Raw genomic sequence first — 24295 nt, 5'->3', positions numbered from 1 at the left:
GTCATCTGGAGGATGCTGTCACCTGGAGGATGTCCTCACCTGGAGGATGCTGTCACCTGCAGGATGTCCTCACCTGCAGGATGCTGTCACCTGCAGGATGCTGTCACCTGCAGGATGTCCTCACCCTGGGCAAAGGGAGCACAAGTCCCACAGGGCCCAAGCCTGGGAGGCTGGCACAGAAACAGGGAAGGAAAAGGAATCCTCTACAAAAACAGGCGAAGAGGGGAAAACCCAGAAGAAATTCCAGAGTGTGATTGACCCCATGAGGTCCACAGGCAAGCAGAGAAATCCAGGGCTGTGGGACAAGGGCAGGAACAAAGTCCTGTCCCAGCCAAGGTCACACAGTGCCATTCCCTGGGAGCTCCAGGCAGGTAAGATGGGCTGATCAGCTGGAAACCCCTTTGTCCTGGGATTCTGTGTGCTCTGCAGCTCCTTCCCCTGCTGGTCTCTCTTGCTTGGGTTAAAATACTTCAGATGATAACAAAGGAAATACTGAACTTGGTATTGAAATTACCAGAGTCTTTATGTGAACATTATTAATTATTGCTATTTCACTGCAGTAATTTAGGTGTCAAAATTCAGTGTGAAATGATAACAAATGCTGACTTTATGTTTTAGATCAGTGGTTACTCTTAACACAAAATTATTGGGAGGTAATTCAGCTGTGGAGCTGAATGTGCTCTAGGGTGATGGGGAGATGCTTCTCCCTCAAAATGCCAGCCATGGTCACCAGCAGCAAAGCAGTGTAGGTTCCTGGTGCATCCATCTATTTTCAGCTCCTCCTCTAACCCTTGCATTTCTTACAGCAATATAATTTCTTTTTAGAAACGGGCCTATCATTTTTGATTAGGAATATACAACATATTTGCTACTGTAGGCAGCAATTAGAAATACCAGTTTTGAGACTTCAGAGCTTGGTGTTTTTATTTATCATGGGATAGCAGGTGTGGTTGGATGGGGGAATTTCCCCAAGGGGAACTCCTTCAGCACCAGAGCAGATCTGTCCCTGTGAGCCTCTTGGTTCTGTAGATAATTTGTTTTCTTTGAATGACTTTGCATATTGATCAATTGGACAGTAAGCAAACTGCTCTGTGCTCCTGGAGTGCTCCAGCTGTCAGCAGAGGGTTGGGTTTTTCGAAGTTTTCTCCTTCCCTCCAAAAAGGATCCACAGGGGAGATGAGGAGCTGAAATTCCCTGTAAGGCTCCCTCAGCTCCCTGTGTGTTTTCGAGCTCAGCACTCTGGAAATGACTTCTTTCACAGGGGCACTAATGAGCTCTGTCATTATTAGAATGCTAATTGGCAACTCTGTGCTGTGCAGGGTGACCCCAAAATCCTTGTTTAAAGAGAAGTGTGGGGGAATGGAGGCCATCAAGGAGACTCCCATTGAGCAAAGGCATTCTTGGGAAGGCTCAGAGGGATTGACTCAAAAGCTTTTATTCCCGTTCACTGTGCTGTAAATCTTGTGGGTTTCTCTCTCTGGGTGAAGAGCAGGATTGGGCTCAGCAATAATGAAGACATTTCCAGTGGGTTAATAATTGTCAATTTGTATAAAAGCGTGGGGTGTCTCTTTGCAGGGTTTTTCTGCTCTGCTGTCTCGGGGTTGTTACAGACTGAAATGCACAGAAATGACAATGTCAGTCTGAATTTATGGCTAAGGCAGGATGAGATGGAGGCCCTGGGGCAGCAGCAGCCTGGCTGGTGCTGAAGGATGGATTCAGCCAGGTCTGAGCACGGCTGGGAGATCTCTCATCCCACTGCTCATCCCAGAGCTGTGCAGAGGCTGCTCCTCGGTGATTTTGCCAAATCCCATGGGAAAACACTTTGACACAGACCTGCTGGGATTTTCCTTCTCAGCAGAACATCTGGTTTATTACAGCAGGAACTTTTGGTTGTGCTTTCTGGGCAGGTTTCAACCTGGGGGCAGCCTTCCTTTTATCCTCTCCACAGCTAAAAACCTCCCCTTCCTGTGTTGCTGTAGGAATATCCACGCAGCACAGAATCCCAGAATGGTTTGGGTTGGAAGGACCTTAAATCCCATCCAGTGCCACCCTGCCATGGCAGGGACACCTTCACTGTCCCAGGCTGCTCCAAGCCCTGTCCAGCCCTCCCTTGAGTGATTTATGTGGGTGTTCCTCTTTCTTTGGGAAGTAAAGAAGAGCTTTTTTTGGAGTGTAACTTTGTGCAGCAGCAGCAATTTGGTCTCCTGTCTGCTTCCCCCTCAGGATCTCAGTGCTTTCCATCCTCAGCTTGCTCTCAGTAAGAAAACTCTGCCTAACTGTACAGAGCTGGGACTGGCAGGGTAAAAGCCTGCTCCACAAAGCTGGTTTTAAAGATAATCATTGATTTCACCATTCATTCCCCAAAGCACTCCTGGGCAGAGCAGGTTCAGTTCTTGTCACAGCTGTCAAGTTCTCCCCCTTAATTTGGGTCTTGCTGAGCTCTTGTAAGTAATACAGACAAGTATTTTTGTAAATCACCAAACTCAGTGTTAGCCTGAAGAATTAATTAGCTGGAAAATCTATTATGGAGTTAGCTTTTTAAAAAGAATGGATTCTGTTTGTGGATTAATGTTTGTGGAAATGGCCCCTGCCATGGAGAGGGTCGGGGTGCCCAGGGATGTCTGCATTTCCAGGTCAGCAGAAATCCCAGAGAAACCTCCCCAGGAAAGGAGAACATGTCCAAGTCACTGAGACTGTCCTGGCCTCACGCAGATCTGTGGAGGCAGACGGAGGAAATGCTGTTCTGTCAATGGCTTTTTCTGAAGCCACATTGCCCTGGGGGGCACTTTGCTCCTTGTTAAAAACAAGGATGTTGTGAACACCTCAGGGATGCAGCAAATGGAGGAGAGGAGTGTCGGGATGGGGGTGATGGTCCTGAAAGGGGATTGTGAAATATTCACATGTCATCAAATCAAAGCCACTTTTCTCCCTTCCTGAAGTATACCAGAGAATTCTGATGGCTGTAAATTCATAAAGTGCCAGATTCTGAGAGGTTTCACTGCTGTGTTTCTGAAAGCCTCGGTGGTGAGGTGGCCCAGGCACAGGCAGGGTGTTCCAGCAGGATGAGCAGTGCCATCACCCCCACCCCGTGCTCCTGTCGGGTGGCATCAGGGCTGATGTCCCCCTGGTGTCACCCTGGTGTCACCACGGTGCCTTTCCCGGGAGCAGGTGCCAGGGAGGCCGAGGTGTCAGCCTGCATTTCCTGCCTCAGCTCTGCCTGTTCAGCTTCACTGGGCATCGTCCTGTTGAACTGTCCCTGTCGAACTGTCCCTGTTGAACTGTCCTTGCTCAGCTGTCCTTGCTGAACTAATCCTGCTCAACTGTCCTGCTCAACTGTCCCTGCTCAACTGTCCTGCTCAACTGTCCTTGCTGAACTGTCCCCGTTGAGCTGTCCCTGCTCAACTGTCCCTGCTGAACTGTCCCTGCTGAACTGTCCTGCTGAACTGTCCCTGCTGAACTGTCCCTGTTGAACTGTCCTTGCTCAGCTGTCCTTGCTGAACTAATCCTGCTGAACTGTCCCTGCTCAGCTGTCCCTGCTGAACTGTCCCTGCTCAGCTGTCCCTGCTGAAGTGTCCTGTGCCAGTGCTGCAGCTTGTCCCTGCCTGAGCCCAGGGCTCTGCAATAGGAAACAGTGCCAGGGAGCAACATTTCTCCTCAGATTGTGATAGGTTTAGTGTTTTTGTGTCTCTCAGAGCTGTTCCTTTGTTTGTTCCCATGGTCCTGCAGAGCTGATGTGCAGAGCAGATGAACCAGGGGTGGTTTGTTCCCCACCGTGTTGTGTAATTGAGGTTTCACACTGCAGGGAAAACCTGGCCATGAGTTCAGCAGCAGAGCACATGTTCTGCAGGAGAAGTCATGGGCAGGGGAGCAGTCATGTCCCCGAGGCTGCCAGAGCTCCAGGAGCATTTGGACAATGCTCTGAGGCACGGGGTGGGATGGCTGGGGTGTCTGTGCAGGGCCTGGGGTTGGACTGGTGATCCTTGTGGATCACTGATTCCAGCTCCACATGGGCTGTGGCTCTGTGGTTCTGTCCCACCTGCCCAGGAGGGCTGCTGGAGCTGAGCCCTGGGCAGGTGCCATCCCTGCCCCAGAGGTGCCCCTTGCCCTCCACTGCTCTGGTTTCTGCAGATCCCTTTGGAAAGGACAGGAAATCCATTCCTGCCAGGCTTGGCAGAGCTGAAGGGCTGCTTGTCTGCAGAATCCCCTCAAACAGGACACTCCTGATCCCAGCTGTCCCTGGAGACCTCCCAGCCCAAGGATTTATGTTCTTGGGGCGTTCAGCCCTTCCAGCTGCAGCAGCAGATGGATGTCTGTGCCCCATCAGCCCTTCCAGCCATGAACCACTGCCCCTCTAAGGGTTAACTGATAATGGCATTTATAAAATCCCCATTTTTGCAAATATAAAAGGCAAATATTTTCAAGTAGGATCCCAGAATGGTTTAGGTTGGAAGAGACCCTAAAGCCCATCCAGTGCCACCTCTGCCCTGGCAGGGACACTGTCCCTGCCTCCCACTGTCCCAGGCTGCTCCAAGCCCCAGTGTCCAGCCTGGCCTTGGACACTGCCAGGGATCCAGGGGCACCACAGCTTCTCTTTCCTCCCTTATTTTCTTCAGCTGGAGAACAAATTGGCACTATTTATGTGTAAATAGTAAAAACCCAGTAACATTGCTGGTTATTTAATAGACAACACAACCTGTAATTATCTTTTGTAGCTATTATAGCATGTTTTCCATCACCATAATGACTCGTGTCTAATAGTTTTCTTTTTTAAAAGCATTCTAATGTGATTTACCAAGTAAGTGAAAAAATCTATGTAAAGGTATCATGTTCATTCATAAGCACCATGTTCCCAAGTGAAACAGCCCCAGTCATTAGGGGGTGTTACCAGCAATTAATGTAAACTAGGTTTCTAAAGGGCAAAACAGTTTTCAGTGCAGAATCAGACGTTTTTGTAAAAACAATGCAGGGTTAAAATAGATGTATTTAACCTGTTCTAGTGGGAGCACAAGAACCAAGGCCATGCTGCCTCATGCTGGTTTTTGTCTGGTGTAGGAGCCATGAAATACTTTTAATTATTAATACTCTCCTCATTTTTTATTACACACTGCTTCAAAATCCAACATGAAAAGAACATCCTCTGGGCTTCTATGCACATATACATATATATTGTGTCTGTGTGTGTGTAAAACGAGCAGTATCAAGATTTTATCACAAGTAAATGATTTGTAATGGAAGGAAACAGCTTTTTAAACCCCTGCTATTAAGCCTCGAGGGACCAGCCCTGTTTTACGCTGTGGCAGAAGCAGTTTGTAGTGTCTGTGTCAGAATCCCTCCTGTCTCCATGGGGAAGGATGGGCAGAGCCTGGCTGGGCAGGCTCTCTGATGGGCAGAGCTGCTGCATTCCACTTCCAGGCAATGCCAAAAACACAGCCCTGCCCTGCTTTGGGTTGTTCATGGCATGAGACTGTAGGGAAAGGAGCAGGAATGGCTGAAACTCAGCCCAGACTGTGGGGAAAGGAGCAGGAATGGCTGAAACTCAGCAGACATTGTAGGGAAAGGAGCAGGAATGGCTGGAGCTCAGCAGACATTGTAGGGAAAGGAGCAGGAATGGCTGGAGCTCAGCAGACATTGTAGGGAAAGGAGCAGGAATGGCTGAAACTCAGCCCAGACTGTAGGGAAAGGAGCAGGAATGGCTGGAGCTCAGCCGTGCTGGCTGTTCCCTGGCAGTCCCGACCTGGCAGAGCAGTGCTGGGAGTGACGGTGATGCCCAACATCCCCAGACCAGCTCCAGCCTCCCCCCAGGCTGCTGGAGCTGCTGAAAAGCTTCAGGGGGCCCAGGAGCAGCGTTTCAGATTCCAGCCTATGAATATTAATGAAGTGAAATGCTTTTATGCTCGTGGGCAGTTCCTCTGTCCTCTCACAGCGCTTGTCAGCAGAAGTGGAAAAAGCCAGGAATGTTCCCTCCATTGGTAAATTTGACTGTTTTAAGACAGGAAAACCCCAGAATTTTCCAAGTCACTCAACCTGGCCAGTCCAAGTGCTGCCTGGTGGTTTTGGTGTCTTTCCCTTACTCCCTGAACATGTCCCACCTTTTCCCAGCAGCACAGGATGCTGTCGGGTGCCTCCCTCAGCCATATGGTCCCTGTTGTAGATATAAATAAACATGTATGCATGTATAAATAAGCATATCTATAAAGATAAATATATATCTCCTTCCATGGCAGCCTTGGTAAGAGGCTGTGCTGGTGAAGGTGATCATTCTTCACCAGGAACTCAGTGACAGAACAAGCAGTAATGGGTTGAAACTGCAACAGGGGAAATTCAACTTCGATATATGGAAGAAACTCTTCCCTGTGAGGGTTTGAGGCCCTGGCACAGAGTGCCCAGAGAAGCTGTGGTGCCCCTGGATCCCTGGCAGTGTCCAAGGCCAGGCTGGAGCAGCCTGGGACAGTGGAAGGTGTCCCTGCCATGGCAGGGGTGGCACCGGTTGGGCTTTGAGGTCAAAACTTCCAATCCAAAGCATTCTGGGATTTTGTGATTCCTTTCTCACATGAAATTTGATCCATAATTTTTGAAGAATTGCATTCCTGCGTTTTGCTGCTGTTTTCCACAAGCTATGAATGCTCAGATGCACAAACATTAGCGCTCCATCCATTGCCGGTTTTGAAGCGCTTTTGTCCCATTTTTCCAGCTTTCTGGAACAATTGCCTGTGTTTGGCAGGAGGCGGCGGGGTGAGGGAGCGGTAAGTGTGCCTTCGGCCGGGGCTCGCAGCCGCAGACAGCCGCGGGCAGCGCTCGGTGACATCGGCGGTGACACGGGCGGTGACACGGGCGGTCGCGGCAGCGCTGGGCGCTCGGCGGCACCAAACGCGCTGTGACAGCTCTGCCCGCCCGCGACACTCACTGCCAGGCGAATAAAGCTAAGCGACATCTGCAAAATCACGTGTTAGCCACTCTCGGCTTCTCTTCTGTCATCTACTCCTCGGGCTCTTTTCAGGAATTGCTTCTCAAATTCTCGGGGTGGTGCTGTCCACCCGTGAGCAGCATCCCCTGGCTCAGGGCTCGGGGACACAAAAGAGCTGTCTGACGTGCAGGACCTGCTCTGGTTGAAGGTGTCCCTGCCCGTGAGGGGTTAGAACGAGATGAGGTTTAAGGTCCCTTGCAACCCAAACCAGGCTGGGATTCTCTGCCCTGCCGGCCGGGTGGGCTGGAAAGGGTTAATCCTTGCCGTGCACTGTGCTGTGCTAGGGAGCGGGGATTCTGCTGCTGCTGAGGCTGGGGGGAGAAGTGGAATAGGGGATGGAGAAGGGACAGGGGATGGAGAAGGGACAGGGGATGGAGAAGGGACAGGGGATGGGGGATTCTCTCCTTGCTAGCCACTCAAGCCATCCCCCTGCAGCCTGGCGCTGTGGCTGAGTGAGGAATGGAGAGCACAGTCCAAGGAGGGTGCACAGGAAGGCTCAGGGCAGCTGCAGCAGCTCCCCTCCCACCCAGGGGCAACGCGGCCCTCTTGCCATCTCTCCTCCCCCGAGGAGGTGGAATTTGGCTCTGTGGTTATTCACTCATCCTCTCAGAGTTCGTCAGATGAGGCAAATTTTGAATTCGTCATTCATCACTATCATCACCGTGTTCTGAGTGTTACCCAAAACTGTTAGGGGAGTATTGCTTAAGGAAAATGAGAGATCTGATGTATGGCACAGCCTAGAGGAAAAAGTATATTTAACATTTAATAAATTGTCTCTTTTTTCCCAGGGAAAACCTGGTAACTGGCTAAGCCTACTGAGAGCTGCTTAACACAACTCAGCACAGCCTATGGAATGGAAATGTTGTAGAGTTTAGGATTAAAACTTCCATGTGGAGAAGAGAACCCCAGGTGTAGTTAAACCTTGTGTTTATTTTGTTCTCTAGATACCTGCACCACCGGAGTTTGTACAGCTACAAAGAAAACCCCTCTATACTGAAATTCCTCTCCCTGCACTTGTCCATCGACCGTGTTTTAACCCAGCACAGGGAGCTCAGCTGCATGAACAGAAGGAAGCGAGTTGGTCAGAGAAGTGTGATCTTTGTACTGAAGGGATGTGACGTTTTAAGGCCAAGGTTGTAGATTTTGATATCAGCATATAATTACATCATGGAATTGCTTTAACAAGCTCTGATTCTACCAGATACCAACGTGAGTGCTGGGATTCTGGGATGAGCTGCATTTTTGCTTCTGCATTTCACACCTAAAACGGGTCTGTTTTGAGTTCTACTGAAGTATTTCATGTCTTAAAATATGGTACTTACTGGAAGCCCTGCAGGTGATGGTTGAGGTGACAAAGGGCGCGTTAGGAAGTGGCTTGAGTCCATCTCATGGCTCTTCATTCAGGACGTGCTCTTGCCTGGTGTGTTTGTGTGTCTCAAATATTGGTTCTGTTTTCTGATTAACTCCTGGGGCTTTTAAATACAAAGCCAACTGTACAGGACAGGTCTGTGTGTAAATAAGGGATTGTGCTTATCCATATGCCACTATAAATATGTAAGAAGTTTTGTACATAGGAAAGAAGAAATGGCTCAAAGAATGTTTCCAGAACTGTTTCCTTTGTTTAACTGCACAGAGAGGAGATTGCCATCCGTGTGCTCCCTCACTTCCCGGGAAGGGCTCCTGCTGGGGTCTGCGGGGAGGTTTTTGGCAGCTCGGGGCCGGGCTGGAGCTGAGCTGTGTCGAGTCTCGGCTGCTGCCTCCCCACTCTGCTCCCGTGCATCTTTGACAAACAGTCTCCAAGCCGCAGGGCCGCGGTGGGGCAGTGCCTGCAGACCCTCCGTGCCCGCGCTGGGGTGCAGCAGCAGCAGGAGGGGTGCACAGATCACCCCAAACCCGCCACCGAGTGTGCATCACGCCTGGACGTCTTGTTCAAGCTGCTGGAGGACGTGGCTGTTATTTCCAGTATTCTGCTGTGTAATTTCTGTAGCCTTCAGTGATTCCTTGAGTGCCTTACGTGGCTTGTGGACAGAATTCCTGACCAGGAAGAGAAAATGCTCCTTGGCACCGCTGTGCTCCTGGCCCTCGCCGGCGGCGTGGGTGTGCACAGCAAGGGATTTAGCTTCGACTCAGGAAATCGCCGTGTGAATATGTGTATTAAACCCTGTATGATGTGCTGTACAGTTTATAAAACGGACTGTTGTAAACTTATGCAAAACGTAACGCAGAGAAAATGGAAGTTTTTGGTCCACTGGCTAGTGTGCCGTGACCTGTGTCCTCTAACCTAACTCCGAAATCATATCCAAAATACAGAACGTTGGCTTCAGTCCTGCGACAGCAACCAACAGTCCAAAACCAGGGGCTGGAGCGATTGATTAGAGAATTTTACAGATATTTTTGTATTGTGATTCCTATGATATATATCGAGAGACTTTCTATTCCTTTGTAAAATACATAAATTATTGTCAACTTTTAATTAAAAAGATCTGTTTTAAACCTTCAAGTTGGATGAATTGGATTGGGGTTGAGGGGATGGGGAAGCTGGACTGTGATAGCCGGAGATGCCCAGGAGGGCTCGGGGGGCGTTCACCCGATCCCCGGGCAGCCAACCCCGCGCTGTCTCTGCCATCGCAGAGATGTCACCTCCCGGTCGTACGTGGGATGGGCACGGGTGGATGGGCACCGGGAGGGGCGGAGGGTCCTTGGGCGGCTCTTAACGCGGCGCTGGGCTCTCCTCGCCGGGGCGAGCGGCTGCGGGAGCGCAGGGGCAGCGCAGGGGGAGCGCAGGGGGAGCGCGGGGGTGCCGAGCCCATGTCGGGGCGGCAGGAGGAAGCTCTGCCCGCCTGCTTTGCGGGGCTGGGCGCGGGCAGCCCGCGGCCGCGGCAGAAGCGCGGCGGGATGTTCTGCAGCGTGGAGGATGCTTTCGACAACAAGACGCTGAACTTCGCCTCGCTCGCTGCCTCAGGAACAGGGACACCCGTCGGGGGGCACCGCCGCGACAGCCAGCCGGGACCGAGCCCCGACACGGGACCGAGCCCCGACAGAGACCCCTGCCCAGGCCCTGGTCCCGCCGCGCCGCCCCCGAGAGCCGCAGCTCCGGCGGAGCTGCCCGACGGCTGCCGGCAGGTACCGGGACTGCTCCGGGACAGGGCCGGGGGCGCCTCGCAGAGCCTGTCGGGCCGAGACCGCGCCGGGAGGGCGAGAGGGGACCCGTCCGGCTGTCCTCATCCCGTCTTGTCCTATCCCGTCCCTTCCCTTCAGTCCCGTCCCGTCCCGTTCCATCCCGTCCTGTCCCGTCTCTTCCCATCCCAACACATCCCGTCCTGTCCCGTCCCGTCCCGCCGGCCCGCAGAAGTCGCGCACCGGGAGCGGCGCTGGGCGCATCCCCGCCGAGTGGCTTTGGGCAGGGCACGGCCGAGGGCGCCGAGGGCCGCTCTTCTCTCGGGGGACACGACTGCCACCAGCCCCGCCGGCCCTGCGCCCAGCGCGGCCCCGCCGGATCGTCTCTGTCCGCTGCGCCGGGAGCGCGGCGGGGCGGGCGGGGGCGCGCACGCAGGCGGGGACGCGCAGCGCCGGGCACGGGCACGCGCGGCAGCCCCGCACACACGCGGCGGAGGTGGCGGAGGTGGCGGAGATGTCGCAGCAGGGCAGGAAGAGCGTGACCCGCACGACGGTGAGAGCTCCGTGCGGAGCGAGGGGTGCGGGAGCCCGGGGGCTGCGGGCTCGGCCGGGCCGGGGGTCCCGGGGCGGCGGAGATGGAGCGGGGCGGACTGTGCGCACGGCCGGGGAGCCGCGGGGTCCTGCCCGCCCCGGGGTGATCGCCCTGCGCTGCCGGAGCCCGGCGCTGCCGAACCCCTGCCCCGTCCGCACAGCCGCCCCGCTCCGCTCCTTTGTTGGCGGCCCGGCCGGAGCCCGGCGCTTTGTCCCGGCGCTTTGTCCCGGCTCTTTGTCCGGCGCTTTGTCCCGGGGCCGCCCGGGGGGACAAAGGCGGGCGCGTCCCGCTCCGCGGCCGCGGGGCTGTGCCGCTGTGCCCCGCCGTGCTCCGGCTGCCCTGTGCCGCTGCGGCGGGAGATGCGCTTCGGGAACGCTTCTGTCGCGGAATGGGCTCGGGAGTGTGGGAGAGTCCTCCAGCCGCGTTCCGGCTCCCGGATCCCGCCCCAGCCCGGGGGCTCTGCCCGCACTCCCCGTCCCCCCGCCGCTCCCGCTCCGGAGCTCCCCGGCCGGCTGCGTGGGTGGGGATTCCCTCCGCCCGGCGCCAGCGCTTCCAGCAGGAGTCGGGACAAATCCCTCCATAGCGATGCCTTGCGTTTTGTTTTTTATCCTCTTGCTGGCTCGTGGCAGAAATCCCTTGGGAAAATCGCGGTGGGTGCTGGAGCCAGGGACCAGCCGCGTTACTGGGCTTCGGAAACAGATGCTGGGTGTGGGGGGCTGGAGCTGCGGTGGGGATGGGGTGAGGATGAGGGTGAGGAGGGGGAAGGGGTGAGGATGAGGATGGGTAAGGATGGCGATGGGGTGAAAATGGGCCCCACAAGGGGAGGGGCTGTCAGGCTCTCCCGTGGGGCAGCAACACCGAGGCTTTTTTGATTGATGTTATGGGACAAGGGAAAACAACAAAGACAATAAATCCTCGACCGTTCAAAAAAAAAAAAAAAACCAAAAACGAATGCAGTTCTTTAATTTCTTCTTTCATATGCCAGCGATGCTCTTTTAAACAAGCCCCAAAATGTTTCTAGGCAGTTTTGCCTCAGTGCCCAGCGCCTTGTGGTGCAGCATCTCCAGGCTGTGCTGCCACGTGCTCGGGCGTCCCTCGGCTGGTTTTGTGCCCAGGCCATGCTCTTTGTGTTGCCCATTTCAGCATCGGTGATAATTTTTCAAGCAACACCAGAGAGCAGGAAAGGAATCCTCTGAAATTAGGCTGCAGCTCCACACAGACATCAGTGCTGCTGCTTCCTAAATTTTCTAGTTAAAGATTCTGGGTAAAGATTCCACAAATCTGACAACTGTGCCAGTGTCTGGCTTTGAAGTGAAGCAAGTCCTCGAGGCTTTATCTGCCTCTGACGAGGCTGTGGAAACGAATGAATGGCAATAAATTACGAGGTTAATGAGATGCACTGGGAAGCCTCGTAGGCAGAGCTGAGGAAGGAGGCAGAGCACAGCTCAGCCCTCGGAGCTGGGAGTACCCAGGGCTGCTGGGCTCAGCGGTGCCCCCCTGGCTCCTGCCACCCTTCAGAGATCTGTGCTGCTCCAAATGACAATTTCATGTGGTTCCCCTTGCAAATGCAGCTGTAGAATAATCTGGATAGTCACTGAACTTGTGTGATTGGAGGAAAAATACTAAGTCCTAAGATTTAATTAAAGCTCGGAATGAGTAAAGCTGAATCTAAATAAAAGAAAAGAATATTTTAAAACATGTGTTATTTTTCCCATTAGAGTGACCAGCTTCTAATCAAAGGAGGAAAAATTGTCAACGATGATCAGTCATTTTACGCAGACGTTTATGTGGAGGACGGTTTAATAAAGTAAGTTAAAAATTTATATTTGGTAATGTAATTTCTTAGAATGATAGAGTGCTGTGGGATTTGAACAAGGTTCCTTTGCATCATTTTTTTCTTGGAAATCCATTCCCTTCTCGAAAAACAAAGGCAGCATTTAGAGCAGTGTCAGGAAAGAGCTACACTGGTGTGGTTCTGCAGCCGGAAGGACTTGCAAAGTGCCAGCAGCCTGGGGAGAAGCAGCAGAGGTGGTTTTGGCATCCTCACTTCAAAGTTGTTGCCAGTTACGAGGAGATCTTGATTTCCTTTTCAGACAAATTGGAGAAAACCTGGTGGTTCCCAGTGGGACGAGGACAATCGATGCCTACGGGCAGCTGGTGATGCCAGGGGGCATCGATGTGCACACGCGGCTGCAGGCGCCCGCCATGGGCATGAGCTCGGCTGATGGGCTCTTCCAAGGCACCAAGGCAGCGCTGGCAGGAGGCACCACCATGATCAGTAAGAGCGAGTGCATCCAACAGGCTTCTAAGTTTTCTAGCAAAATAAACCAGGCATTGAGTCACTGCAGGGGTATTTATTTACCTTCACAGCACAGAAGTGTCAATTTCTGCCAGAGAAATCAAAGCATCACAAACTAATTAAAAGTGTTATGCACCTTCCCTTGCTGCACACAGATACTAAAAATACCATGTACATTAAAAATACATGTCTGCTTCTGCCTCACCTCATCAGAGAGCAAAACAGACGAACACTTTAAACACCTTTTAATGTGTTTTTAACAGCTGTGCAAGTGTGGGGTTTTTCCAAGTTTCTCGGCTCTAAGCACAGGCTCTGTTTTTGTGTTAATGTAAAATAATTTTGCCCTCTGTTTTGTTGCTATTCCTTTCCCAAGAACCACTGTAGTGTGTGACTGCAGGATCAGTCTCAGCAATGCTGGTGTAGCTCCCTACAGAGCACACAGTCAGTGCTGCCGGGAATGGGAGCAGAGCTGAGGGAAGTGGGTGCTGCCCGTGGGAAATGCCCCAGGGCAGCTGCGAGTTTGTCACCAGCCACTCCCAGTGCTGTGCTGGCTGAAGGAAAGATGGAAAAGCTATAACTTCAGGTTTGCTTGTTCCATTTATGTCCCTTTGCCTGGGAGATGCATTGTTCACTGTCCCTAACCAGTGCTATAGATTGAGCTGGCACTGCAATGTCCCCACAGCAGCAGGTCTGTCACGGGGGCTGGGTGCTCGCGGTGTCCTGGGCGTGTCCCAGGTGTGTCCCGGGCATATCCTGGGTGTGTCCCGGGTGTGTCCCGGGCATATCCTGGGCGTGTCCCGGGTGTGTCCCGGGCATATCCTGGGCGTGTCCCGGGCGTGTCCCGGGCATATCCTGGGTGTGTCCCGGGTGTGTCCCGGGCATATCCTGGGCGTGTCCCGGGTGTGTCCCGGGCATATCCTGGGCGTGTCCCGGGTGTGTCCCGGGCATATCCTGGGCGTGTCCCGGGTGTGTCCCTCCCCCCCTAACGCGCGGTGTCTCCGCAGTTGACCACGTGTGTCCGGACACGGCGAGCAGCCTGCTGGCTGCCTACGAGCAGTGGCGTGACCACGCTGACCGCCAGGCGTGCTGTGACTACGGCCTGAGCGTGGACATCCCGCACTGGCACGAGAGCCTGAGGGAGGAGCTGGAGGTGCTGAGCAAGGACAAGGGTAAGGGCAGAGGGAGCTGTGTGTCCCCAGCCCCGGGTTGGGGTCACTGCGGGGTGAGCGGTGGTGGCACTGCTGCTCCCCCAGCACCCAGCAGGGTGGGGACACATGGAGGGGCTGCACTCCTTCCTCTGGAGCTGGGACCTCCCCATCCTTGGCTGTCTGGGACACATCTCTGGACGGGGACATTGGTTCAGGGCTCCTGCTGTAACATCTGGGTCTGTGCTCTCACCTTTGGGCAACTGGCAGCTCGGCCATGGAAAGGGATTTTGGAAACTAAAGGAGTAAAGTTGGCCATCCAAATGTGAGCTGCTGGATGTACAAAAAAAACTGTTTAAATCAAAACCTCCGAGGTGGGATTTATAGAAGAAAACTCAGCTTTAAGCATCCCGTAGGGATTCTGTTGTGCCTGTAATTCCTGTGCATCCCGAGGTATCCACAGGACATGGCTGGCTGGAAAGAAGGAAAGCAGGCCACACGGCAGGGATTCATGCATTCATTAATACCTATTGCCATGTTTGGAGCTACATTTTCCTTCAGATATGCTAATGCAGAGCTAAATGTCTTCAGTGTAATTTGTAGTCTTGCAAGCAAGGGTTTAATTGGCCAATTACCATAGAAATTTGCAGTGAATTTCCTATTAAAATGCAGAGTGGCTGAAGTAATGGAGCTATTCCTTGGAACACATATGAAATACAGTTGTAACTTGATCATGGTTTGGTATTGCCTATTGCCTCTATCTGTATAATATACAGCAGCAATTCATACAATCATGGAATGGTTTGGATTGGATTGGAAAGGACATCAATGGCCATCCCATTTCACCCCTGCCAGGGGCAGGAACACCTCCCACTGTCCCAGGCTGCTCCAAGCCCTGTCCAGACTGCCCTTGGACACTGCCAGGGATCCAGGGACAGCCACAGCTTCTCTGGGTACCCTGTGCCAGGGCCTCAAACCCTCACAGGGGACAATTCCTTCCCAATATCCCACCTAACCCTGTCTTCTGGCAGTGGGAAGCCATTCCCCTCTGTCCTGTCCCTCCAGACCCTTGTCCAAATTTGAGAATAGACCATAGATTGAAGCCACCACTGGGGGGTGGCTTGTAGGGACATTTCCTACTTCAGCCCTTGGCTTTGCCTTGCATCCAGATTAACCCTCACTGGCACAGCCCTGTGGTTTGATCACCCCTGCCCAGCCCACACCAGTTAATGAATTCTCAGAGGCACAAAGCCACGTGTGTCATTTTCTTTTCCCAAGGTGTGAACTCCTTCCTGGTGTTCATGGCTTACAAGGACAAGCTGCAGTGCACCGATGGCCAGGTAGGACACCAGCATGTGGGGAAAGCCACTCCCTCACCCCGAGCTGGGTGGTGACACTGGGGACCTGCTGTGTCTTGGCAGATGTATGAGATCTTCTGCATCATTCGGGACCTGGGCGCCATTGCCCAAGTGCATGCAGAGAATGGAGACATCATCGAGGAGGTACTGTGTGTGTGTCCTAAGGGTGACCAGGGGCACTGGGGGAGGAGAATCCCTGTCCCTGTCACTGCGGGGTGCCCCAAAGCCTTGGAGGGAAGAGGCTCATGGCACCCAGAGTAGCACTGTGTGCTGGCAGAGGAACATGCAGGAGGATCAGGGTCTCCTGCAGAATCATCAGTGTCCTCGTGGATCTTCACAAGTGCTTGAGTTCCCAAAAAGCACTTTGGGAGTTCCCAAGGGATGACTGACTGCCTTAAGTGGTGCTTTATGCCATTATCTCTCATATTTAGGAGTCTGGAGCACTTGAGAAAATGAGGAGGTTTGAGGTTTTACAATAATGTCCATGACATTTGGCAGTGTTTAACTCCACCATCAGAACTCAGAAATTCCGTGGTGTCACAGCCTCTGCTCATGGGCCTTTTTTCCCCTTTTTACCCTTAGAAAAGACAGTCTTGGCTCCAGCCTCAGTCAGATCCACGTGGTGGAGTTAGACTGGCAGTTCCTCTAGCTCACGGTCACACCAGCGTTCAGTCTGTGTGGGAGGAAGGCTAAACTGAAAGCCGAATCCAATCCTTCAAATGGGTTTATTTGAACAAACAAGACAGAGGCTAATTCCCACCTCCTGGGATTTTATCTGAGAAACCTGTTCCTCAGCTGGCTGTGGAGCAGAACGTGACCCCAGGCAGCTCCTAGCTGCAGCAGTGTTTCTGTTAGCTGCCAGCATGGTGACACTCAAGCCCTGGGGACAAACTTGGAGGAGATCTGTGACAGGAATACAGACAAATAAGCATCCTCTAAGAGCAGGGTCCTTTAAAGGATCCTGTGGGATCTGCTCCATGGTGTTGGATAACATCCTTGCATTAGTGGCAGCTGACTGGGAGGTTACATGATAGCAGCACAGAGGGGACAGGGCGAGGTGTGTGCTGGACATCTGCATTCAGGTGCCACGTGAGTGACATGGGACATCCCAGAGCTCATATCAGCTTCTGTCACCACAGGTTCCCTTTGCTCCATGCCACATGGTGAAGTGCACAGGGGCAGGAATGTTCGGGAGAGGTGGCCCTTGCTGCACCCCAGTGACAGTCTCACATCCTTGCGGGTTCTGAATTGCCCTCAGCCCTCGGGGAGCTCTGGACAAGGTGTGCTCCGGGCAGGCTGTGCCCCTCACTGACTCTGTCTCCTCCTCACCCCCAGGAGCAGAAGAGGCTGCTGGAGTTGGGGATCACAGGGCCTGAGGGACACGTCCTGAGCCGCCCCGAGGAGGTAACACCACCAGCCCTGTGCTGAGCTGCAGGCCCTGCAGTGGGGTTGGGACACCTGTGCCCTCATCTTATCCCCGCAGGTAGAGGCAGAGGCTGTGTTCCGTGCCATCACCATCGCCAGGCAGGCCAACTGTCCCCTCTATGTCACCAAGGTCATGAGCAGGGGTGCAGCAGACGTCCTGGCGCAGGCAAAGAGGAAAGGTAACGCTGACCCACACGGACAATAACTGAGCTGCTGCATCCAGCCAGGAATCTCATTCTAACTGTGAGGTCTGAGAGGTCCTTATCTCCTGAGCTCCCCCATGCTCTCAGGACACTGATGCTCCTGCTGGTTTCCATGGCAGGGGGGGCTGCAGCTAACTGCTGGAGCTGGGAAGATTGGAGGGGATGTGCTCAAAGCTGCAGCTTGGCAGACACAGCTGAGAAATGGGAAATAATTCATTTGTGATTGTTTGGTGTGAACTGAATGAGAAACAGATGTGGAGCAGGCTCCAAATTCTGACTGGCGGTGGAGTGGGAGGGGCTGGGATCAATCCTGTGGGGAGGAGCGTGGAAGGGGAAGCACAGTCACCACTTCCCCAGCCTGGCAGCTGCCAGAGGGACACAGGTTTGGTTTAAAGGAAGGCATGATGGCTTGTAGGAATGTGTGCCTGGTGTAAGGAGAAAACAGACAGATCCAGGACTTGCTTTGACAGCATTTCCCAGTCATCTGAGATAATCTAAAGGATTAAGGAGAGTGTGAAATGCTGGGAATGCTGAACGAAGTGGAACTGTCGTGTGTGATTATGGCAGTGCCATGTCTGTCTGTGCTGCCTGTGGGACTGTCATGTGTGGTTATGGCAGTGCCATGTCTGTCTGTGCTGCCTGTGGGACGTGGTGCAGCCCCCCTCATGCCCAGATTGCTCCTCAGGCACCGTGGTGTATGGAGAGCCCATCACTGCCAGCCTGGGCACCGACGGCTCCCACTACTGGAGCAAAAACTGGGCCAAAGCCGCCGCCTTCGTCACGTCCCCGCCCATCAGCCCCGACCCCACCACGCCGGATCACCTCAGCACTCTCCTGTCCAGGTGGGTCCCCTGTGTGTCACACAGGCAGCTGAGAACACTTCCCTGTCTGCATCCCTCCCATCCATCGGGTGCCATTTACAGCACCTCTGGGGCCCGAAGCCCACGAGCCATTGGTGCCCCGAGTCTGCCCAGCGAGGAGGTTTGCCAGCTGGGTGCCACTGGTGCCATCGGTGCTCCCCTCCCTGACCCTGCCCTGTCCTTTCCCCAGCGGGGACCTGCAGGTCACTGGCAGTGCCCACTGCACCTTCAGCACGGCGCAGAAGGCTGTGGGCAAGGACAACTTCACCCTCATCCCCGAGGGCACCAACGGCATCGAGGAGCGGCTGTCCATAGTCTGGGAGAAGTGTGTGGTAGGTGCTGCAGCAGGAGCTGGATGGGAGCACACGTGAGCTGTGCCTGTGCTCCAGGCTGTCACAGCCTCCTTAATTCAGACGAGCCGCAGGGGTGACACTGTCTAGACACTGCTGCAGCTTCAGAGAGCTGCTAACGAGAGACTGAGACACAGGAATGCCTTTCAGTGTCTTCAAAAGCTGCTGTGTAGGGACCACCCTCCCCTCACTCAGTCACCAGGGAGTCTCTCCAACGTTTTCCCAAGGGTGATGAGGTGTTCCTGTCCCCTGGGGCTCACTAGATGCCTGCTTTGCTCAAAGAGAAATAGAACTTTTCGTAAGATGACAAATGATGAATAGCACTGGTTAGGTTCACTTCCAGTGTTTCTTCATTGAACTGTCCTTAACCCTCTTCAGTGACCATGAGATGTCTGTACAGAAGTTGGAGCCAACCAGTGAAGGTCTTGTTTTTCAGAGATTTCAAGCTCTCAAGTCCAAGGAAAATGAAACCTGACTCTTGTATCCTTTAGCCCACAGGGTCAAGGCTCAGCCCCCCATTCCCCTGTACCCACAGCCCTGTGGCAGTGCAGACCCTCACACCCTCACCCCACATGGGCACACGGGTGGGTGCAGCTGCTCCTCCCAGTGTGACAGCACAGGTCTGGCCACAGGGAGGGACAGTGCCCACAGCAGGCACAGGGCATCTCCATCTGGGATCCTCCCTGCCCTCTCGTCCCCAGGTCCCCGGGAAGATGGATGAGAACGATTTCGTGGCAGTGACCAGCACCAACGCCGCCAAGATCTTCAACTGCTACCCCAGGAAGGGCCGCGTGGCCGTGGGCGCCGACGCAGACCTGCTGGTGTGGAACCCCAAAGCGACGAAAATCATCTCGGCAAAAACACACCATCTGGTAAAATATTTTTAAAATTATTTTCTGGAGCTGGTTTTAGAGTCAGAAGAGAGCTGGAAAGCAATGCTTGTCCTTACAAGACTGATCATTCAGCAGGGCAGGAGTGTATGGGTAAAGTGGTGAAGGACCTTACATTTGCTTCTAAAAATACAAGGAAAATATCCTTTTGCTGCTGTAAAGGGTGGGATTGGTACTGAGTGACCACTCCAAGACAGAATCTGGTTTGGAAATCTTAAGATCAATGTATTTGCTGTGGACTAGAAAAATCTAAGTGCTGAACTTAAGTACTGAGTTATTGCTAAACTTCAGTGTGTATTAGTTATAGTTTAATAGTTTAACTATTGCTATTTTTAATATATAATGATATTAATATTAATATATAGTGTAATTTAATAACTGTAACATAAAATTTTTAAATAATATAATGTAACAATATAAATATAAATATAATGTAATAAAAGTTCTAAACTGTTGCTGTAGTTTAAAACGAGTGGCTTTAGGGTTTAGTTTCTCCATTCCAGTTTGCTTCCCTTTGGAATCTTTTTATTTGAAGTGTGAGTGGGTAGTTATTTCCAACTGGTGGTGCTCGAGGAACAGTGCAGAAAAACGGGGGGCATTGCTGGCATCCTCTTCAATCCTACAGGCACTGAATATTGGGGTTTGCTTTTTCCAGAATGTGGAGTACAACATATTTGAAGGCACCGAGTGCCATGGGGTCCCAACCGTGGTCATAAGTCAGGGAAGAGTTGTCCTTGAAGATGGAAACCTGTGTGTCACCCAGGGCTCAGGTCATTTCATTCCTAGGAAGACATTCCCTGACTTTGTTTATAAAAGGATAAAGGCAAGAAACAGGGTAAGGAGAGTTTTATTTGCCATAATCCCATGTTTTGATCACAATCTCTCTATGTTAGTGTATTGGGCCCACTGTGATGGCAACCCTGCAACAGCAACAGGAATATTATTAATGCTCTTTCTTTCTGTGTATTGTCATGTAACTGCTTGGCACTTAAATCAAGAATTTTGAGTGTAGTATTAGAGCTAATAATGACAGTTTTATTAGCCTATTATAATGTTACAAAGCAAAAATATGACTTCTAGTAAAGTTTCTTTTAGTTTGTGTTGAGGTAGAGGGAGGAATTCCTCTCCTACCTGTGCTAGAGAAGTTTCTGTTGCTGTATTCCCAGTGCCTGCTCTGCAGCCAGTGGAGGGTGAGGGATGTATGTTCTGTATGTACTGGAAATACAGTAAGATAAATCCTCCTGTGTGCTGGCACAGCTTTTCAAAGAGACACAAAGACATGCAAATATGTAAAGAGCTTCTTAACAGCTCTGTCCTCCTTCCCTTTTCCCCGTGCTATGGCAGACACTGTAGTTCTGCATCCTACACAGAGCAGAGCAGGAATCAGTAACCTAAATTCACTACAGAGGCAGGAGCCATTACTCTGATGTGCCTCAGGGTGTCTGGGGTGTCTGGAGGGTGGGATGGGGATGTGCCAGCTCCCAGCAGGATGGGAATTGGACCCAGAGAAGCTGTAGATGCCTCATCCCTGGAGGTATCCAAGGCCAGGTTGAAAGTCCCTTTAATTTAAAACCATCAATTGCAACCATTCTCCCAGCACTGCCAAAGCCACCACTGCTCCATGACCCCAAGTGCCACATCCACGTGGCTTTTAAATCCCTCCAGGGCTGGAGACTCTACCACTGCTCTGGGCAGCTGTGCCAGGGCTGGACACCCTTCCCATGAAGCAATGTTCCCTGTCCCCAGCCTGAGTCTCCCCTGTCACAGCTGGAGGCCATTCCCCCTTGCCCTGTCACCTGTCCCTCACCATGCTCTGCTCCCCGCAGCTGGCCGAGGTGCACGGCGTGCCCCGGGGGATGTACGACGGGCCTGTCCACGAGGTGCCCGTGAGCGTCAAGGCCGTGGTGCCCAGCGGAGCGTCGCGAATCGCGCCCTGCGCCGGCAAAGCCGCAGCTCCGCCCGTGCGCAACCTGCACCAGTCCGGCTTCAGCCTCTCCGGTACGTGGGGCCTGAGCCGGGCAGGGCTGGGTGGGCTGAGCAAGAGAAACTTCGTTTGTGCTCAGTTATAAAGCAGCTTGTCCTGTGGCAGCAGCCAAGGGAACAAGGGCCAGCTCAGAACGCACTAGATGGTTCTACAGTGTTGATGTCAATGCACAAAGCCTGGTGGGAGCTCTGTTTCCAGGAACCAAAGCAGGCAGTGATTCAGCATCATTCATGCTGCAGAAATCTGCCCAGCAGCTATCAGGAGCTTGGAAAGCCAATGCTGTGCCCTAAAATGACTTCCATGATTTTTTAGCTGGTTGGATCAGATGGGTCCCACATTGTTTGATAAACATTACAAGGCCCCACATTTTATTATGTACAAACTTTATTTATAGGAAAGCCATTTATAACATTTTTCCAGAAAAAAGCAATGAAAAATGAAGAAGTTCAGGCCAATACAACCATTCCAAACTGTGCTATGGTAGTAGAGTGTCCAAAATGATATATAATGAAGTTATTGGTATTTACCCCTGAGGAAAAGTGTTATGGTTGGAATGTTTAAAGTTGGCACTGCCCCTCTCTCTGCTCTCCCCAGGGTCACAAGCAGATGACCACATTGCCCGGCGCACAGCGCAGAAGATCATGGCCCCGCCGGGCGGGAGGTCCAACATCACCTCTCTGTCCTGACGCTGACCCCACACTGCCACGCTGCTCCCTGCCGTGTCCTGCCAGGAAGGGACCGGTGGGTCACCCTCCGTGCAGGAGGACAAGCGAGTGCTCGTCAGCTGCGCCAGCCCTTCCCTCGTAGGTAGAACGTAGAGTGATCCCTGAGGTAGCTCTCCCAGCTTGGATTCTCTGTCAGTGTTCCTTCACTAGCTGCTTGGAAAGCCCTTCCCTGTGCATGTGGCGCCGTGACACACTGGGGCAGTGGGGTCAGCCCTGCGGGGTCAGCCCTGCGGGGTCAGCCCTGCCAGGGCCGGCTGGGGGCTGAAGCGAGAATGAAGGCACATCCTGGCTGGATCACGCTCTTCTCCAGCAGCATCCACTGCCTGCTCACGTCAAAGGACTTCCAACCGAGGAGCACTTCATGGTTTCCATACGGTCAGTGGCATCCCACCTGTCCGCAGTGCTCCCGAGCAGCCCTGGCCGTGCTCCCGGAGTCACTGTCACCATGCCCGTGAGCCACTCCCTCCCGTGTGTGCCTCGGCGGTCACAGCTCAGGGGTGGGTGCAGCCCTGTGTCCCAGGGCAGAGCAGTGCTGGCTGTCCAGGGCCCAGCCAAGCCGTGGGCTGGTGTCCTTCTGTCAGCCTTGTTTTTTAAAGATTATTTATACAGTTTTTCAAGAACTGAGTGTGAGTCCAATACCCAATACCAGGGCTCGTTTGGAGGCCAGGTGCATGTGACACACTCTTTTATAAAGATTATTATAGCCTAGTTATTATATTTAAAGGTGTGTACAAAGAGTGAACCTCTGGCTACAGAGCCATGCATGTACCTCCAGGAATGGCTTGCTGTTCCTGTCTACTCCTTGCTTGGAATAAACTTGGAGATGATGGAAGTGGTTGCTCCACCCGAGTCCATGTTGTTGTTTTCTTCCTTTCAGTTTTTCTGTGTGAGGCTTGTACAATCCCATCCTTGGACAGGGGGAGAGGCTCTTCATTGCTGTGTGGGACCAGGGCAGAATCCTTTTTGTAAGTGGGAGCTGGAACCACATGTATGGCAGCTCCAGATACATGAATCCATTAATTAGCAATGAGCCCTCAAATATAAACCAGGCAGGGATTTAATTTTTTGTTGTCTTTTTTTTGTTTGATTATCTGATGTGACCTACATTTCACAGCTTACTGCTGCAGTAATTTCTGCGTCAAGCATAGGGGAATGCATTTGTTCAGATGTTTTATATTTAATTTTAACTTAATTTCATTTGTTGATTTTCTGATTTTCCCTGCAATTGCACCAAGACAATTAACATCTAGTGGAAGGTGTCCCTGCCATGGCAAGGAGTGGAATGAGATGAACTTTAAGGTCCCTTCCAACTCAAACTATTTATGATTCTATGTTGTTTTTTCTTTTTGAATAGAGCTTAAATTACAGCTGTGGGAACTCCATAAAGAATGGGAAAAATTGAAGTCACAGTCTGCTGGCAGTCACCTCCTCATCACCCCAGCAAGCATGGAATGACAGGGACACCCCAACAGCTCCAGCTTGTAAACACTTAGCAGAGGAAGTTCGGAGGTCTCTGTCCTGTAAATATCCCTTTTCCCACAGCTGGCCTGATTTGTGCCTCCCAGGCCGCTGAGGACCCAGTAGAGACATCATTCCCTTTCCTACACTGCCCAGTTTAGGTCCCTCCACCCTCTGCACCAGCCCAGGCCTCAAATCTGCCAGCCCTTCCCTTATGGAAGAGGGGTTTACATTTATTCCCTCTGTCAGGGAGCTGTCAGAGCCAGCACAGCTGCCCCAGCCTCCTCCTAATGCAGGGATCAGAGCCAGGAGCAGCTCTCATGGAGCCAGGAGAGGCTGAGCTGAGTCCCACAGCCGCCTGCTAATGGAGCTACAGCCTCCGGGAAACACCCCCCTGGCACTGACACGGGCTCTGGCCCTAATTCCTTTGGACAGCTTTCCTGCAGGCTCTGGGTCAGGGACACTGAGGAGACACTCCGTGCCCTTGACCGACAGCCCTGCAGCACGGCGGCTGTGGCAGAGGAGCCCCAGGTCCTCACGCCTGTGCCTGAGTGGGGTTGGACTTCTCGATTCCCTGCAGTGCTCCTGAGGGAGCAAGTGAGCTGGCAGACAGGCACTGAACTATCCCTGTGCTTATTCCTGTCTTTCCATGCTCACTCCATCTTTTTTGTTTAATTTTGCACGGCTTCCCACTGCCAGAGGGCAGGGTCAGATGGGATATTGGGAAGGAATTCTGCCCTGTGAGGGTGGTAAGCCACAGAAGCTGTGGCTCCCCCATCCCTGGAAAGCAATCAGGTTGGATGGGGCTTGGAGCAGCCTGGTCTGGTGGAAGATGTCCCTGCCCATGGAACAAGCTTTAATGGCCCTTCTCACGCAGACCATTCTCTAATTCTGTGGTTCTCTGATTTCCCTCATATCCAGCACC

The 24295-nt window shown here is 52.7% G+C and overlaps 1 protein-coding gene and 1 long non-coding RNA gene across 2 annotated transcripts; both read left to right on the top strand.

Annotated features, from left to right (window-relative positions):
- Window positions 1–230: 230 nt before the first annotated feature.
- Window positions 231–9464, top strand: LOC146435021 (uncharacterized). The gene is made up of 2 exons (XR_014853114.1): window positions 231–371; window positions 7909–9464. It is a non-coding gene; the product is annotated as an uncharacterized LOC146435021 (long non-coding RNA).
- Window positions 9465–10541: 1077 nt separating this feature from the next.
- On the top strand, window positions 10542–22761 carry DPYSL4 (dihydropyrimidinase like 4). The gene is made up of 14 exons (XM_085064542.1): window positions 10542–10634; window positions 12392–12480; window positions 12767–12951; window positions 13977–14141; window positions 15396–15457; window positions 15539–15619; window positions 16811–16879; window positions 16959–17079; window positions 17789–17945; window positions 18154–18295; window positions 19015–19185; window positions 19859–20038; window positions 21030–21201; window positions 21782–22761. The coding sequence occupies exons 1-14, from the start codon at window positions 10596–10598 to the stop codon at window positions 21871–21873; spliced, it is 1725 nt and encodes a 574-aa protein (XP_084920668.1). The 5' UTR covers window positions 10542–10595; the 3' UTR covers window positions 21874–22761.
- The last annotated feature ends 1534 nt before the right edge of the window (window positions 22762–24295 follow it).

This window comes from Lichenostomus cassidix, chromosome 6 (genome assembly GCF_008360975.1).
Source record: "Lichenostomus cassidix isolate B80296 chromosome 6, HeHo_3.0, whole genome shotgun sequence".
NCBI classification, from domain to species: Eukaryota; Metazoa; Chordata; class Aves; order Passeriformes; family Meliphagidae; genus Lichenostomus; species Lichenostomus cassidix.
The sequence above is the reverse complement of the archived record's forward strand: the minus strand, read 5'-3'. Positions and strand labels throughout refer to the sequence as shown.

Bases quoted from the DNA above. Each gene is read 5' to 3' on its own strand.
- DPYSL4 (XM_085064542.1), top strand. From the start codon at position 10,596: ATGTCGCAGCAGGGCAGGAAGAGCGTGACCCGCACGACG. The intron at 18,296-19,014 runs GTAGGTGCTGCA...TCTCGTCCCCAG, and splicing joins TAGTCTGGGAGAAGTGTGTG to GTCCCCGGGAAGATGGATGA. The intron at 19,186-19,858 runs GTAAAATATTTT...TGCTTTTTCCAG, and splicing joins CGGCAAAAACACACCATCTG to AATGTGGAGTACAACATATT.